This window comes from Aquarana catesbeiana, linkage group LG08, assembly GCF_042186555.1.
Source record: "Aquarana catesbeiana isolate 2022-GZ linkage group LG08, ASM4218655v1, whole genome shotgun sequence".
Classification (NCBI taxonomy): domain Eukaryota; kingdom Metazoa; phylum Chordata; class Amphibia; order Anura; family Ranidae; genus Aquarana; species Aquarana catesbeiana.
Genome location: NC_133331.1, coordinates 262,976,517 through 262,991,706, shown reverse-complemented (window position 1 = coordinate 262,991,706; position 15,190 = coordinate 262,976,517). Strand labels below are relative to the sequence as shown.

At 41.6% G+C, this 15,190-nt stretch overlaps 1 protein-coding gene across 1 annotated transcript in view; it reads left to right on the top strand.

Moving 5' to 3' along the window:
- The first annotated feature begins 491 nt into the window (after window positions 1–491).
- Window positions 492–15,190, top strand: part of LOC141106395 (membrane-spanning 4-domains subfamily A member 8-like) — a 116,738-nt gene continuing 102,039 nt past the window's right edge. Inside the window, exons 1-3 of the mRNA XM_073597149.1 lie at window positions 492–582; window positions 4,732–5,027; window positions 13,086–13,196. Of these exons, the coding sequence (XP_073453250.1) occupies window positions 4,737–5,027; window positions 13,086–13,196 (402 nt within the window). The 5' untranslated portion in view covers window positions 492–582; window positions 4,732–4,736. The remainder of the gene's footprint in view (window positions 583–4,731; window positions 5,028–13,085; window positions 13,197–15,190) is intronic.

Genomic DNA, 15,190 nt, shown 5'->3' with positions numbered 1-15,190 from the left:
TCAGCTCCTGCTGTGGAGAATCACAGCGGGAGCGTGCCGCCAGTGGTGCGCACTCACGCCCGATACCCAGAAGTGCAGGATCACGTATATATATATATATATATATATATATATATATATATATATATATATATATATATATATACATACATATACATATATATATACACACGTGATCATGCGCAGCGCGGCGTGCGCTGTAGCCAGTAAAACTGCTATAGGGAGGTTGGCAAGTGGTTAATTTGTATCAGACTGCATTATGTGGCTGTGCTCTCACGTTCTCTGTATTGCAGGAGTTGGCTGACACAGAACACAATGTCCAATCTGTTTGCATGCAGATTAGTACCAGTGTGTGGAAGTTATCGTAGGCATTGGCAGATCTCATTGTCAGACAGAGGGTGTATAAATATAGCTCACAGAATAGCTTGGGGCATCTCAGAGGAATGGGGAAATACTTTAAGCTACCAAACAACCATCAGGGGAATGAGGAAATTACCCTGGCTACCACACAGCATTCAGAGCACATCAGACTGGATGCAACATTTAGATTTACCTGCGTGTGTCCAGCCAGATAGATTTTGGGTGAGTCTCCTCTTTTGGTGGCTGGTGGTAAGATATCATGAGTGGGTGTTGTACTAACTATAGAAGGAATATTGCCTTGTTTTAGCTAACCTGTAACTGATAGTGAGAGCAGTGTATGTGGTCTGCAAATCCTGTGTACCAGTCTACTTGAGAGCCGAGTGCACTGATCAGAGGTGTCAGGCATAAGGTTTCCCACAAGCCTGTAATTTCTGGATGGTGGCAGATTAAATATTAGCTGGTGCTTGTTGTGGTGTTTATAGCTACTATCATTGTCCACATTGGGAGAAGCTTGGGGTCCTTGTGATAATTGTCCATGCTGGTTGACTTCCAAACACGATTAACGAACAGCGATACCTTATGGACCATGTGGCTCCCTTGTTCATGTATTCCCCTAGTCACCCTCTGATCCGTGACATGCTTTAATAGACATACAATGCCAATATGGGTTGCCGAAAATTTAAAATGTTAACCTACGTCCACATCACTCTAGCACCTCATAAGATGTCTGTGTAAGATGTTTCAGTGACCAGAGCTGGGTCTGAAGCACTACTCCAATGTTAAGAGAATGGCTAGGCTGCTACTAAATTTGATGGATGGGAATTTGACTATCCCCTTTATCAGCAAAAATGTCTACCCACTATTGAGGATCCATGAGTTTTTGCAGATAACATCTAACCCTTCAAATGACAATAGTTCTCACAGCTGGACATTTGAAGGACAACTTGCACTGTGGGGAATTTCTTGAGATACTGGTATCCGTTCCTTTCACTGGTATCACCTCGTGCCAGCCGTTTCTTTATGTTTTTAAGTACATTGGTCAGCATCTGTAACAGAGGTGTATTTATTGCTTTCTTCCTTAAGAAGCTGGTGCTTGTCTCGTGAAACACATTGAAGAAGTTATAGGCAATTAACGCTCCTTATACATATCATAATTGGAGATTACACCCTGGATTATATTTCTCCTTGATGGCTGCACCATGTAATGCACCATGTAATATTTGCATTTGCATTATGTATAGATGTCCTGCATACAGGGTATATACTGTAGAGGTACATTTTACTGTTTGTATGACTATTTTTAGAGTTAACTACTTTTTAAAACATTGGATGTAGTACTGTGAAAAAAATTCCAATTAGTTTTCACCTGTTATGGTTTTCTGTTTTTCAACATTGCATTTAAAAGGGATGTGGTACTGCCGCGTACACACGATCGGAAATTCTGCCAGCAAAAGACCATTGAGAGCTTTTGGTCGGAAAATGCGACCGTGTGTATGCTCCATCGGACTTTTGCTGGCCGAATTGCAGCCAGCAAAAGATTGAGAGCATGTTCTCAATTTTTCGGTCGGAAAAAGTTCCTATCCGAAAGTGCAATCGTCTGTAGCAATTCCGACACATACTCTGAAACAATTCAACGCATGCTCGGAAGCATTGAACTTCATTGTCTTGTCATAGTGTTGTACGTCACCGCGTTCTTGACGGTCGAAAGTTCAGCGAACTTTTGTGTGGCTGTGTGTATGCAAGGCAAGCTTGAGCGGAATCATGTCGGAAAAGCCATCATTTCTTTTTCCAACCAAACTCCTGATCGTGTGTACGCGGCAGTACCAATAAATCTGGTTGGAGGGCCCGATATCAAAAGTCCCTTTCTTCCAAAGCCTTTATTGTTCTTGTTATTCAAATATATTTCTCATTCTATTAAGTTGATTAGAGAAGGTTGTTGTAATAGGATTTGTAAAGGAGGACATTTAATTCATAAGTAAAAGACAGAAAGTGCACTTTCTGTCTTTTAGAGTCTATAGCATGGTATTGTTTGGGAACTTGTTGAAGCTGTCTGTTCTCCACCTTGTGCATGCTGTTGGGTCCCTTCTGTGAACTTTTTAGAAAGAAGTTGTCTTTATACCATACACCAGTACCTACCTGGAAATCCTGGTAATCAGAACTGAACATAAACTGTGACCCTTCATATAGAAAATAGGTTTGGGTGAACTGGCCAACCTGCAGTTTGCCAAGACTAGTTCCACAAAACCATGAAACTCTTACTTTTGAAGGAGTGCTTGGTATGTTCCTGACATAGACTGTATTTTATCGACTGCAGGTTACCTGCTCCTTACCAGTGATCTTTGATCACCAGTATGAGGAGGACCCAATAGAGATCCCACTTATATCAGCACAGGCAATTCTGGGGTAAGACTAATGTCAGTGCTCTAATTAGAAACCACTGTATTTCTTTATTAGGGTAGAACCTGGTATGAAAGTGTAGTCCTTTGTTATATAGCACCCCCTAGCATGGCTAGAGTGCTAAGTGATAGGATTTTTGTTAGGTTAAGTAAATTGTCAGGTTTGGCTGGCAGCCAAGTGGTAGTACTTTTCTGGGTCAGAGTTTGATTGACTCAGGTAGGCTGGATGACTCATCAGCAGCTTCTCTGGTGACTCTCCCTGCTAGCTGGAAACTTGGAAAAGATTCCAGAAGCAGTTGGGAGGGGTCTAGGAGGAACTAGCTGTGGTGTTCGGAGGGCCCTGACCCATTCCCAACAGAAGGGTTGGCAGGGGCAGCCCCCTCAAATACCTAGGGTCAGCCCAGCTGGGGTAGCGTGAAGTTTGAGTAGAAGATGCAGTGTTAGGCTGTCGGGGCCTTTGAGAGTAGTTCCCCAGTCTGGAGGGTGTAAACTCAGGCCTGGGCTCGCGTGTGGGAGGGACCCCTTCTCATTACACACAGAGGGATCCTGACCAGAAGGCATGGGAGCAAAAAAGAGGACAGCAGGAGAACACTGCCGGGCAAATCTCCAGGAAGGAAGACAGCCAAGAGGGCTGGTGAGTGTTGCAGTCAGAAGACTGAGAGGCATGCCAGAAGGGACTGGGTGTAAGCAGTCTGGGATGAATGCAGAGTCAGTCTGGGAGGACTGTGGAGAAGTGGTAGCTGCAGCCAGGCAGGCTGGCAGTGCCTGAAGAGGTGGAACTGGGAGCAGTAGCCACAGCAATAGGACAGATAGCACCAAAATGTTTGCTGCACTACTAAAGGGACCCGCAGTCCCTGCCTGTAAAGGGCATTTACAAGGATCTAACTAAGTTTGTGTTGGATCAAACTATTAGTGCTAGCTGGTCCTGGGAGTTGTAGTTCTATAAGCAAGTCTGTGCTGGAGGTAGAAGAAGGAGAAGTGTGTATATACCGGACGTATATAGTTGAGTCTCTAAAGAGTATATCACGATCAAGTGAGCATCCCATAACATTCCTTCCCATCCAAGTTTAATCCCCTTAAATAAAAAATAAAAAAAACAAACAAAGCTACAGGACTGCTACTTGTCTCAGGAGTGATTGGAAAATGTATGTGCCTGGCTATGCAGGGTGGGAGATAACCAACATTCACCAGTGGCTCCTGCAGGGGTAGCACTACAGTTATAAGGACAGTAACAGTCAGGGATTCTTGTCCCATATGTTTTAAAATAAGCATGTTTCCATTAAATCCAGCTCATGCAGGAGAGTGGGAACCTGTGCTTCAGTAAAAAGGGTTGATTGAGGAGGTTTATTTTGTACCCTGCACAGAACGTGGTTGTAGACCCTTACATATATCCAGTGGAGTGACTGGCCTCAGGTGGTACACAGAGATGAAACAAGTCCCCCTACATAAGTTATACTGTTCTGTTGTACCTGTTTATTTGCAGTATAACAGTATTTGCAGCATAACAGTAACTGTTATAAGACTGTGCCATAGGAGACAGTGTGTCTACATATGTAGATGTGGTGTCCTGCTGGGTGCCTTTCCCTGTATGGCTGTCTACCTATAGAAGTCTCGGAGTCTGCTAATTAACATTGCAACCACTAAAGGGTGTCCTGGCAGTAAACCCTCTCTCCCACAGTTCTGTTAAAGAGAAAATTAATGTCTTTGCATTCAAGAAGTGTTTGGAGCCAATGAATCTATCTTGGATCACACCCACCATGCCTTGTAACCCACTCTTCACAGAAGGATGTCAGCTGTCCATAGCTGGAGATTCTCATTAGACCAAAGGGAACCCGGGACCTTGCTACATTTATATTAGGATCCTTCTCCTAATACAGTGGTTCAGCAAAATATTGTCGCACTGTTTTGTTGATTTATTTGGGAAGGCATGCAAAACCCTGATTTTAACTTTTTAAACCTCTTTCTTCTATTTTAGATTTCATGATGTCAGATTATGCGAGTGAAGGCTTACCTCATACCTATGAGTCTCCAATAAGCAGCACTCCACCTGAATTCTCATCTGCAGTCCCAGCGTCAAATGTGCCTGTAGCATCTAATTATAAGAATGTCCGTCCACAAGCCCCCATGTACAACGGCCCTCCTACAACCCAGACCTGGAGTGTCCCCACTGTGGCAACACAATCGCAGCTGACCGCCATCATACCCCAAAATAAGGACCCATCTTTACCATTTTTCCAAACATTTTTGAAGGGTAAACCAAAGGCTCTGGGAGTAAGTATTAAAGGTGACCATATGGCAGACAGTTTAGTCATACAGGGAGCCCAGGAAATTATGGGAACCACATCTAAACGTGTACCTGTCCTTTTGCAATAGACAATATGATGTATAGGGGGAGAGTATAAATGGAGATACAGGTAGATCTTGTGTATCAAGACAGGGTCCTGTATCTCAAAAATAAATTTAATAACCGTCCCGCCTGCCTACCCCTCCTGAGTTGACTGACAACGGCCCTCAAATAGGAGCCTCGCTGTCAATCTGAAGCTGCCCATAGCAAATACACAGATGGGGAAAGTACTTCCCATCTGTATGTGAAGTCAGCCCACTTACTATGACCATGTCACATGACCATGGAAAAACACAATTAAAAGAAATAGGATTTTACAGTAAGTGTACCTACTATTTTTGCAACAAACATTTTTATTTACTTATTTTTAATGTATTTTCTTGTGTAGCAATGGTTGATCTACTAAAACTGGAGAGTGTAATATCTGGTGCAGCTCTTCAGAGAAACCAATCAGCTTCCAGGCTTTTTTTTTGTCAAAGCTTAATTGAACAAGCTGAAGTTAGAAGCTGATTGGCTACCATGCACAGCTGCACCAGATTTTGCACTCTTTGGTTTTAGTAAATCAACCCCACCATGTTCACAAATGCTTTAAAGTGATACTAAAGTCTGTTATTTTTAAAGAAGAAAAAAAACAAAACATGTTATACTTACCTGCTCTGTGCAGTTGTTTTGCACAGAGTAGCCCAGATTCTCCTCTTTCCGGGTCTCTCTTTGGCACTCCTGGCCCCTCCCTCCTGTTGAGTGCCCCCACAGCCAGCAGCTTGCTATGAGGGCACCCAAGCCAAGCCGCTGCTCTGTGTCCGATCAGACACGGAGCTGTGGGCCAGCCCCACCCCCTCTCTCTCCTCATTGGCTAACTGACTTTGATTGACAGCAGCGAGAGCCAATGGCACAGCTGCTGTGTCTCAGTCAGTCAAGACGGAGAGTCCCGGACAACCAAGGCTCTCGTGCACATTGCTAGATCAAGGGGCTCAAGTAAGTATTAGGAGGGCTGCTGCACACAGAAGGTTTTTTATCTTAAAGCATAGAATGCATTAAGATAAAAAACCTTCTGAAAAATTACCCTATGACTCATCAACCAACCCCAGAAGCAATTAACAAATTCCTTTACCAGCTGTCCATACCAAAATTGACGAATAGCCAATTGGAATCCCTGAATGCCCTGATCACTGAATCAGAGCTCCATAGAACAATTGATTCCCTACTGTACGCCAAACAAATCACCAGGTCCTGATGGATTTAGTGGGGAATACTAGGAATTTAAGACCATTTTATCTCCACATTTAAAACAAATTTTCAATACCGCCGTTGCCTCTGCCTCTTTCTCTCCTGAAATATTAGAAGCACTTTTTGTAACTTTACCTAAGCCAGGAAAGGAACCAGACTCCCCTCCGAACTTCAGGCCGATTTCACTTCTGAATATTGACCTGAAGATCTATGCAAAATGAATAGCCCCCCCACCTAGTAGACATATTACCAACGCTTATTCATCCCGATCAAATGGGCTTCACCAAAAATAGACAGACGTCCGATGCCACCCGGAGACTAATCAAAATTTTACACTTAGCGGAGATAAAGAAAAGGCCTTCTCTGCTCCTAACGCTGGATGCAGAGAAGGCCATCGACCGTATACACTGGCAGTATTTGGTCAAGGTGCTAGAAACATTCGGATTTGGAGGGAAGATACTTTCGGCCATCATGGCTCTATACGCCAAACCGTCCGCCAGGGTGTATTTATCAGGTATACTAGCCTCTCCCTTCTCTATTTCCAATGGAACAAGGCAAGGATACCCCCTATCCCCTCTAATTTTTAACTTATTGATGGAACCCCTTGCTATCCCTATTAGATCGCATCCACAAATCACAGGCTTTTCAGCTGGTGGTACAGATCACACCATCAGCCTATAAGAACCTTCCCTGGCTGTAGCACATGAAGCTCTTTCTTTGTGTAGTGCTGAAATTTTTGTTTCCTAATGCCATATAATGCAAAACAATAGACAGTGTTATAAATGGGTACTTGGCACCATCTAGTGGCTTAAACGGGAAATTGACTTAATTTATTTTTCTATTTCAAGACCATGGAGAAATGTTACAGGAAGTGACTGTTTGTTTACATTATACAATAACTTACCTACCCACAATGCCAGGTGACCTACCCATGAGCACCGAGAGACTGAGCTGCATGCTGGGTAGGATATGAAGGGACCCTGCGCGGCCATCTTGGGTCTCTTCTGGACGCGTGGCCTGCCTACAAGGACCTATGAGGGGGTTTTCAGAGAGCGCGGCCTACACCAACTGCGAAGTGGAACAGCCAGAGACTCTGCTCTACACCTGTGTGCTGGAAAGACTGTGTGACCGGATCAGGAAGGATCCAGAGGCACCTGTCGGAGCCATCAGAAGGTCCCAGTTCATCTCGTGGATCGGAGCGGTGTGACAGCGTGACAGCGTGGCTAGCGTGAAGCAAGATTGAGACAACCGGAGCAGAGCTGTTCTATTCTCCAGGCCTGTTTGGGTGAGAGGGCTGCCGCCCATAGTTATTAACGCACCTTTTCACACTTAGACTCTAAACACAGTGTTGCTGGGACCTGTAGTCCCACATAGGAGATCTTATCTAAAGGACTGAGTTTAAACAGGCCTCAAGCCTACACTCCATTGATTACTGACACTGTGCGGTTCAGAACCAATTACACCAAAGGCAGTTAGAACTGTACTTGCCATGCAGCACACTTACAACACTCACCCTACAATAATCCTTGTTTGTTCAACTGTTTGGATTACAATTACTACAACACAAATAGCTAGCAGAAGACAGAATGCAAGGCCTTGCAACAAGAGATGCAGTCTTTAGTCTTCTATGAGCATTAAGAGGGACTGCATCATAAAGTAGGGGGAGCTCCCTAGTAATTGTACTGCACTGTACTGATAAATTTGCATTCCTGTGGTTACCTAGGCATGCTGAAAGTGGGAAGGTGCACAGAGTTAAGATGTTGTCACACTGAGCACTGGTCCCACTTGGAGATACGCATGCGAGGGTCACTCAGGGAAGTTATATATTGTTAACAAATTGTGGATACTTATCACACTGTCGCATTACGTTAGTGTGGCAGTGTAGTTATTGTAATTACCTTTCCTACCAGTTTCAGTAAAATCATATTCTGGTTAATTGCAATTGGTGTGAAGTGTTGTCCATTACCATACAGGTGGAGCAACGGATACCCAGGTAAAGGTACAGCATGGGTACATTGTTATTGTGGGATTGTCCTTTGTTGTTTAACTTCACACTAAAACTGCACCACAGCTGTGTCAAATGGGTTGAGCCAATTTATAGGGGGTAAGGATTGCAAAGTACAGGCCCAATTAAATATCAGCAGCTCCTTTGGGGGTAAGTGCTACATTTGTTTAATCAAATATCATATTACAAGGTAAATGAAAGTAATGCCGCGTACACACGAGCGGACTTTACGGCAGACTTTGCCCAGCGGACTTTTCGACGGACTTTCTGAATGAACGGACTTGCCTACACACAATCCACCAAAGTCCGTCAAATTTGTACGTGATGACGTACTACCGGACTAAAACAAGGAAGTTCATAGCCAGTAGCCAATAGCTGCCCTAACGTGGCTTTTTGTCCGTCGAACTAGCATACAGACGAGCAGACTTTTCGACCGGACTCGAGTTCGACGGATAGATTTAAAACATGTTTCAAATCTAAGTCCTTCCAACTTTTGAGAAAACAAAGTCCGCTGGAGCCCACACACGATCGAATTGTCCGACGAAATCCGTCCGCCGGGCAAAGTCTGCCGTAAAGTCCGCTAGTGTGTACGCGGCATAAGTCCCAAATATTAGGATTAGGAATAGATGACCATACGAAAACTAGACTTCAGAAGCAATTCCCTTTTACTTGGAGTTCAATGGGAATACAATACTTAGGCACAACATTAACTGAAAAGACTAAACAACTATTTAGCGCAAATTACACGCCTTTCCCCCAAGGTCTTAACTCGAAACTTTGCAATATAACGAAAACAGAAATGACATGGTCGGGAAGATTAGCAGCATTTAAAATGATGGTCCTACCCCAATTCATTTACCTATTTAGAGTCCTCCCAATTTCGGTCCCCGAAATCTTCTTCTCCAAAGCCCAATCAGTAATTAATACATACTTATGGCAAAAGAAAAAAGCTAGGTGTGCATTTTAAAAATTGATCGAATCTAGGAGAGCAGGGGGGGTAGGTCACATACTGCTGAAAGATTACTACTCAGCTGCCATCCTAGCTCAAGCAAAACAGTGGTTCCCGCAAAACCAAACACCCAGATGGGTAGACATATGCTGCGTACACATGAGCGGACTTTGCGTCGGAATAAACTCAGAAGGACTTTGACGGAGTTCCGCTGAAACTGACTTGCCTACACACGATCACACCAAAGTCCGAATTATTTGAACGTGATGACGTACGACCAGACTAGAAAAGGAAGTTCAATAGCCAGTAGCCAATAGCTGCCCTTGTGGCGTTTTCGGTCCATCAGACTAGCATACAGATGAACGGTTTGTTTGATAGGAATTGAGTCCGTCGGAAAGATTTGAAACTTGTTCTATTTCTAGGTCCGAAAGCAAAAGTCCGATGAAGTCCACACATGATCGGAATGTCCGACGGATTTGTTCCGTCTGACCTTTTCTGCCGGAAAGTCTGGTCGTGTGTAAGCAGCATAAGAGAAATCTCAATGCATTAACAATAATACATACGACCTGCTCCTACAAGCACCTTTAACCCCTCGAAAGCAGGGGTCACCCACTATGAAAGCCACGCTTTGAGCATGGAACATACTCCTAAATACCTCTATGTTATTATTATTATTAATATTATACAGGATTTATATAGCGCCAACAGTTTACGTAGCACTTTACAACTTGAGGGTAGACAGTACAAATACAATACACTTTAATACAAAAGGAATCAGAGGGCCCTGCTCCTTAGAGCTTACAATCTAAGAGGGAAGGTCAAGAGATACAATACAATACTATGTCCACACATAACACCAAATCCATACCATTACCCATCTCGAGCCTACAAATACTAATCCCTGACTTAAATGTATGAAAATGGACGGCAAGGGGCATTACTACTGTAAAAGATATACCATTGGTCCTTCAATTAAAACATTCAGAGCAATTCAAATAGATCATGGCCTAGAACCAAAGGACCTATATACTTATAACCAAATAGAACATCTATTATCAGTCATTCCCACACCTTACGTTTCTATACCAAATAGGATCTTCCTATATCTAACTAACCCCGTCACTTCCATTAAAGGTATATGCCTTTTCTACAAATTCTTGAACCAAAAATCTGAACTCTCCAAAACCCCATCCATGAAAACTTGGGAACTAGATTTAATGTCTTCCTACTTTATAGAGCAATGGCAAAATTCACTTAAGATCACCTATGTAGCTACCAAATGCGTCAATTTATGGGAACTTTCCAACAAAATACTCTTAAGATGGTATCTAACACCCACAAGGATAGCTGGATTTCATTCCCAAACATCTCCACTCTGATGGAGACAATGTGGACACAGGGGTTCACTCATGTATATACTATGGACTTGCCCATCACTAAAGACCTTCTGGTCACATGTCTTTGATCTAATAAGAAAACTCACTGACACCCCCCTTCCCAAAAATCCAGAACTTGCTATTCTATCATTAGGAATAGAGAAGTCCCACCAGCCCTTAGAAACATAGTCTTTCATGTCCTTGTGGGTGCTAGACTAGCGATAGTTAGGAAGTGGAAAAACACTGAAACCCCAACTCTCATAGAAGTAATAAGGACTGCTAATCTACACATATCCTGTGAAGCAGCGAACATCATCTCATAGGTTAACTATCAATCAAAATACCATATCTGGAGTCCGTGGCTTGAATGGTTTCAAAATAACAAAGCTCACTGGAATACTTAGCTAATTGTTAAAATATATATCTGTGAAGAGGTTTTCTCCATTATGCTATGTAAATTTTGTGGCATCTTGATAACTTTGAGTATTGTATGCACTACTAATATGGAGTACACAAATTCTTCCGGTTTGGTATTGCAAAAATTTCATGTAACTCACTAATGGAATAAACAGAGTGACCCAGTCGATCCCGGGCGTCGGATGCAGTATGATCCCATTGGGGCGTTGGATGCCCGGGGTGGAACCGGAAAAGTACACTCATGAGGGGCGGTCTGCACTCAGGCGAAGTGTAGACTATATAGATGGATAATAGTACCACCATACTTGTGACTCAGTTTGCTGATGAAAGTTTGATAAATGTGTTTCCTGATATCAGACCATGTAAAATGTTCATATATTCAATGTCTTGAAATGTAATGTTCATCAACTTGGCATAATTTCCTATATTTCTGTACTTTTGTATTTGTCTTGTTATCTTCTTTTTTGTTAAATCTGAAAAATTTTCTCTTTCAATAAAAATTATTGAACTGAAAGATAAAAAACCTTCTGCCATTAGAACCACTTTAAGATTTACTTCTGAGTGTTAACAGCTCCAGCAACTGTCAAACTTATAAGTGGGGCAAACTGTTTTTCTTTTTCAAATTGAATTCAAAGTGTTTTACCTACTTGTTGTCCATGTATTTTCCATGTAATCCATAATTCAGCACTATTAGCACACAGAAATATAGGAGGTGTGACAATTAAATTCTCAGAATGCCTGGGGCGTAGCACTATGGTGGTCACACAGCCATTCTCACTCAAGTTCTGACATCTTCTAACCTGCACTCGCTTTGGTTGCAGACCAGTTGACTCAGACTTATGGAGTAACAGAAGAAATAAAATGTGTTCTGAAAAAGAGCGACAGAAACCTTAAGCAGAGGATTAACATCAAATTTTGCGTGAAAATTGGCAAAAGTGTGAGTGAAACTAGCTTGGTTACAAAAAGTTTATGGTGAACATTCCATGAAGAAAGCAAATGTATTGGAATGTAATAGAAGGTTTAACCCCTTGCCAACTGCCCACAGTACTTTTACTGCAGGCAGGTAGCAGGTGGCGCAGGCAGGATCACATACATGTATGTCATCCAGCCTGCTCTGGGTTAGGGGCGCGCAGTGCACTGGACACAGCAGACTGTGGATCCTGGTACTCAGGGCCCGAGATCATGTGATCGCTATGCGATCACAGTAACAAAGCTTTTATAAATGAATTCATTCATAACAGTTGTGTTTCCTATGCTGTGATTGGCCCACAGCTATCACATGGTAATAATCAAACAGTGAAGCGCTACCTAAATAAAACAAAATAATGGTAACTTTAAAAAACTATGCATAAAATTAAAAAGCTGTGGAACAGTGCCACCCTGTGGCTAAAGTGATGATAGTCCTTGTCAACTGTGAAAATATTGGAATCTTTCTGTGAAAAAACTCTTCAAGGTGATAAGGACCCTCCACCAGTCAACTTATGCGCTCGTACTCCCCTTAAGACACCTAATTGGGTCTATTCACGCCTTCCCCTCAGGGGTATAATCCGTATGGATGGTAGCTTTTGAGGTGCTCCTTGATCTTTCGTATATCTCTGACCAAGATAATCCCAGTTGGTACCTGGTATTCAGCTTCAACTTGGACCTCATAGTGGTTTGGTCACAATGGTTTCCTGGGAAATGGAGAAGCTGAGCGTGTTCTGGCAGATGTGCTAGAGATTGTTTTAAGAACAGAGTTAAAAAGGTATAGGCTGATGATGGGCAGATATAAGTCTGTACAGGGATCCTAACAAATGTAACGTCAGGTTCAAATTGCTGTTTGACTTTTGGTAAAAAATGAGAAAAGTTCTTTGAGGAACTTGAACTTGAAAGAATCCCCATCTGGGTTGAATCATCTACTAGGCAAATCTTTTCATTTATCTCTAGTAGACCATTAGATATCAATGGCACTTAATTAGTTTGATGCAGCTTTGCACAATACTCTGCTAAGTCTTGTTCTTTTCCACTTCAGATTCTGGTCATTGTGGCAGCCATCTTGGAGATTAGTCTCGGCATTGGATTGGCCTTCCTTGCCCTTACTTTCACACTTTTAAGTGGTATTCCTTTTTGGGGCGCAGTGTTTGTAAGTACCTTTACAATTTGCTGTTTGTGATGTGTAATAACTGGGTGCAAAAAAGCATCAGCCTGCAGTTTCACCTATCAGCATAGGTGTGCGCAGCCTATTGCATTAGGGTGTGCACCTCAAACCAAAGCTAGATAGATCTATATATATATAGATATATATCTATATATATAGATATATATCTATATATATAGATATATATTATTCTATTGTTTTTCTAGTCTATTCTTTTCTATTCTTTACTTCTATTCTATATATATATATATATAAAACCATTTTCCGAAATTCAAATTTCGTATAGAGTGATTTTGAATTTGAATAGAAAAGATTAGAATAGAATAGAAAATAATAAAAAAGAATAGAATAGAAAAACAATAGAACAGAATAGAATAAAATACAATATATGTTTTTCTAGTTTATTCTTTTCTATTATTTTCTTTTCTATTCTAATCTTTTCTATTCAAATTCAAATTCATTCTATCCGAAATTTGATTTTCGGAAGCCATGTTCCGAAATTCGAATTTCGTATAGAATGAATTTGAATTTGAATAGAAAAGACTATTAAAGAATAGAAAATAATAGAAAAGAAAAGAAAAGAAAAGAAAAGCATAGAAAAAACAATAAAACAGAATAAAAAAAATATTATATGTATTCTATTGCTTTATGATTTTATATTCTATATTATTGTATTTTTAAAAAAAACGATTTCTATTGTTTTCAAATTTGATTCAAATTTGCTTTAGAATTCGATTCGAATATGTTTTCGAATTCGAATATGTTTTCGAATTTGATTCGAATTCGATTCGAATTTGTTCGCTTTTTTTCGGATTCGTTTAAATTCATCACTTTTGTAATTCGGAAATTCGGATGCATCCGAATTTCCGAATAATGAAAAATTTGTCCAAATTTCGATTCAGAACGAAATGAAATGCACATGTCTAATCCCTGCTCTTCCTCAGGCTGTCTGGCAATATATCGCAACTATATACGGTAGCTGTTGCTGATTTACATGATTTGACAATACCTGATGATTTGAAGATACAGTAAAGTCATTGCAATTGGAGAACATGTCCCTTTGTCGTCACATATATATATATGAGACGACAAAGGGACATGTTATATATATATATATATATATATATATATATATATATATATATATATATATATATATATTTTATATGCATTACATATACAATTCAAATCAATATGGACCCTGCCTGGCTTGTCAGCAAAAAAAATGTATATAATATATATTTATATATATATATATATAAAAATACAAATGCACACTTACTTTTTTGATGGCAGGGACAGGATTCATATCGAGTTGCCTTTTTATTTTTGGTCCATCGTGTGGCTGCCCTTCCCTGCTCAGTGCTGTCTCACTGGCACTGCTCACCTCACTGAGCCACCCACTTCTTCCAAGGGAAGGGAGAGAGAGCAGGCCGGAGGGGGGGGGGGGGGGGCGGAGTGCAGATGTATATCACTCCGCCTGCAAGACCTGCGCTGCTGGAACTATGCAAGACCCATCGGCAAATGCGGCTGGATCACTCCGCCGCGCCTGTTGTCCCGGCGACTCCTGCAGTGCAGCACACAGATGTTTTTTCTTGCCAGGACCAACCTAGGCCAGTGGCGACATAAGCAGCAGTCACAACTAGCAATGAGAGCACAGGGATGATTAGGGTGTGCCTGGGCACACCCGGCACACCCCGTGGGCACGCCTATGCCTATTAGCCAATCATAGATTAACTTTCACCAATGTAGCTGAGAATGTTTGAATCAATGTAAGATGTTTTTGACCACTGCCATTCGATCACTTGGACAGGAAATGGGATTTAAATCTTCCTCAATAAGAACAAAGACAAAAAGAATAGCATGAAAAAGTTCCAACCCTTGCCTATGGTATACAAAAAGAAACTTGGCTGGAGTTCCACTTAAGATAGTCATAAGTGAAAGTTTGCCATCTAAATATGCACAAGTGTTTCAACAAG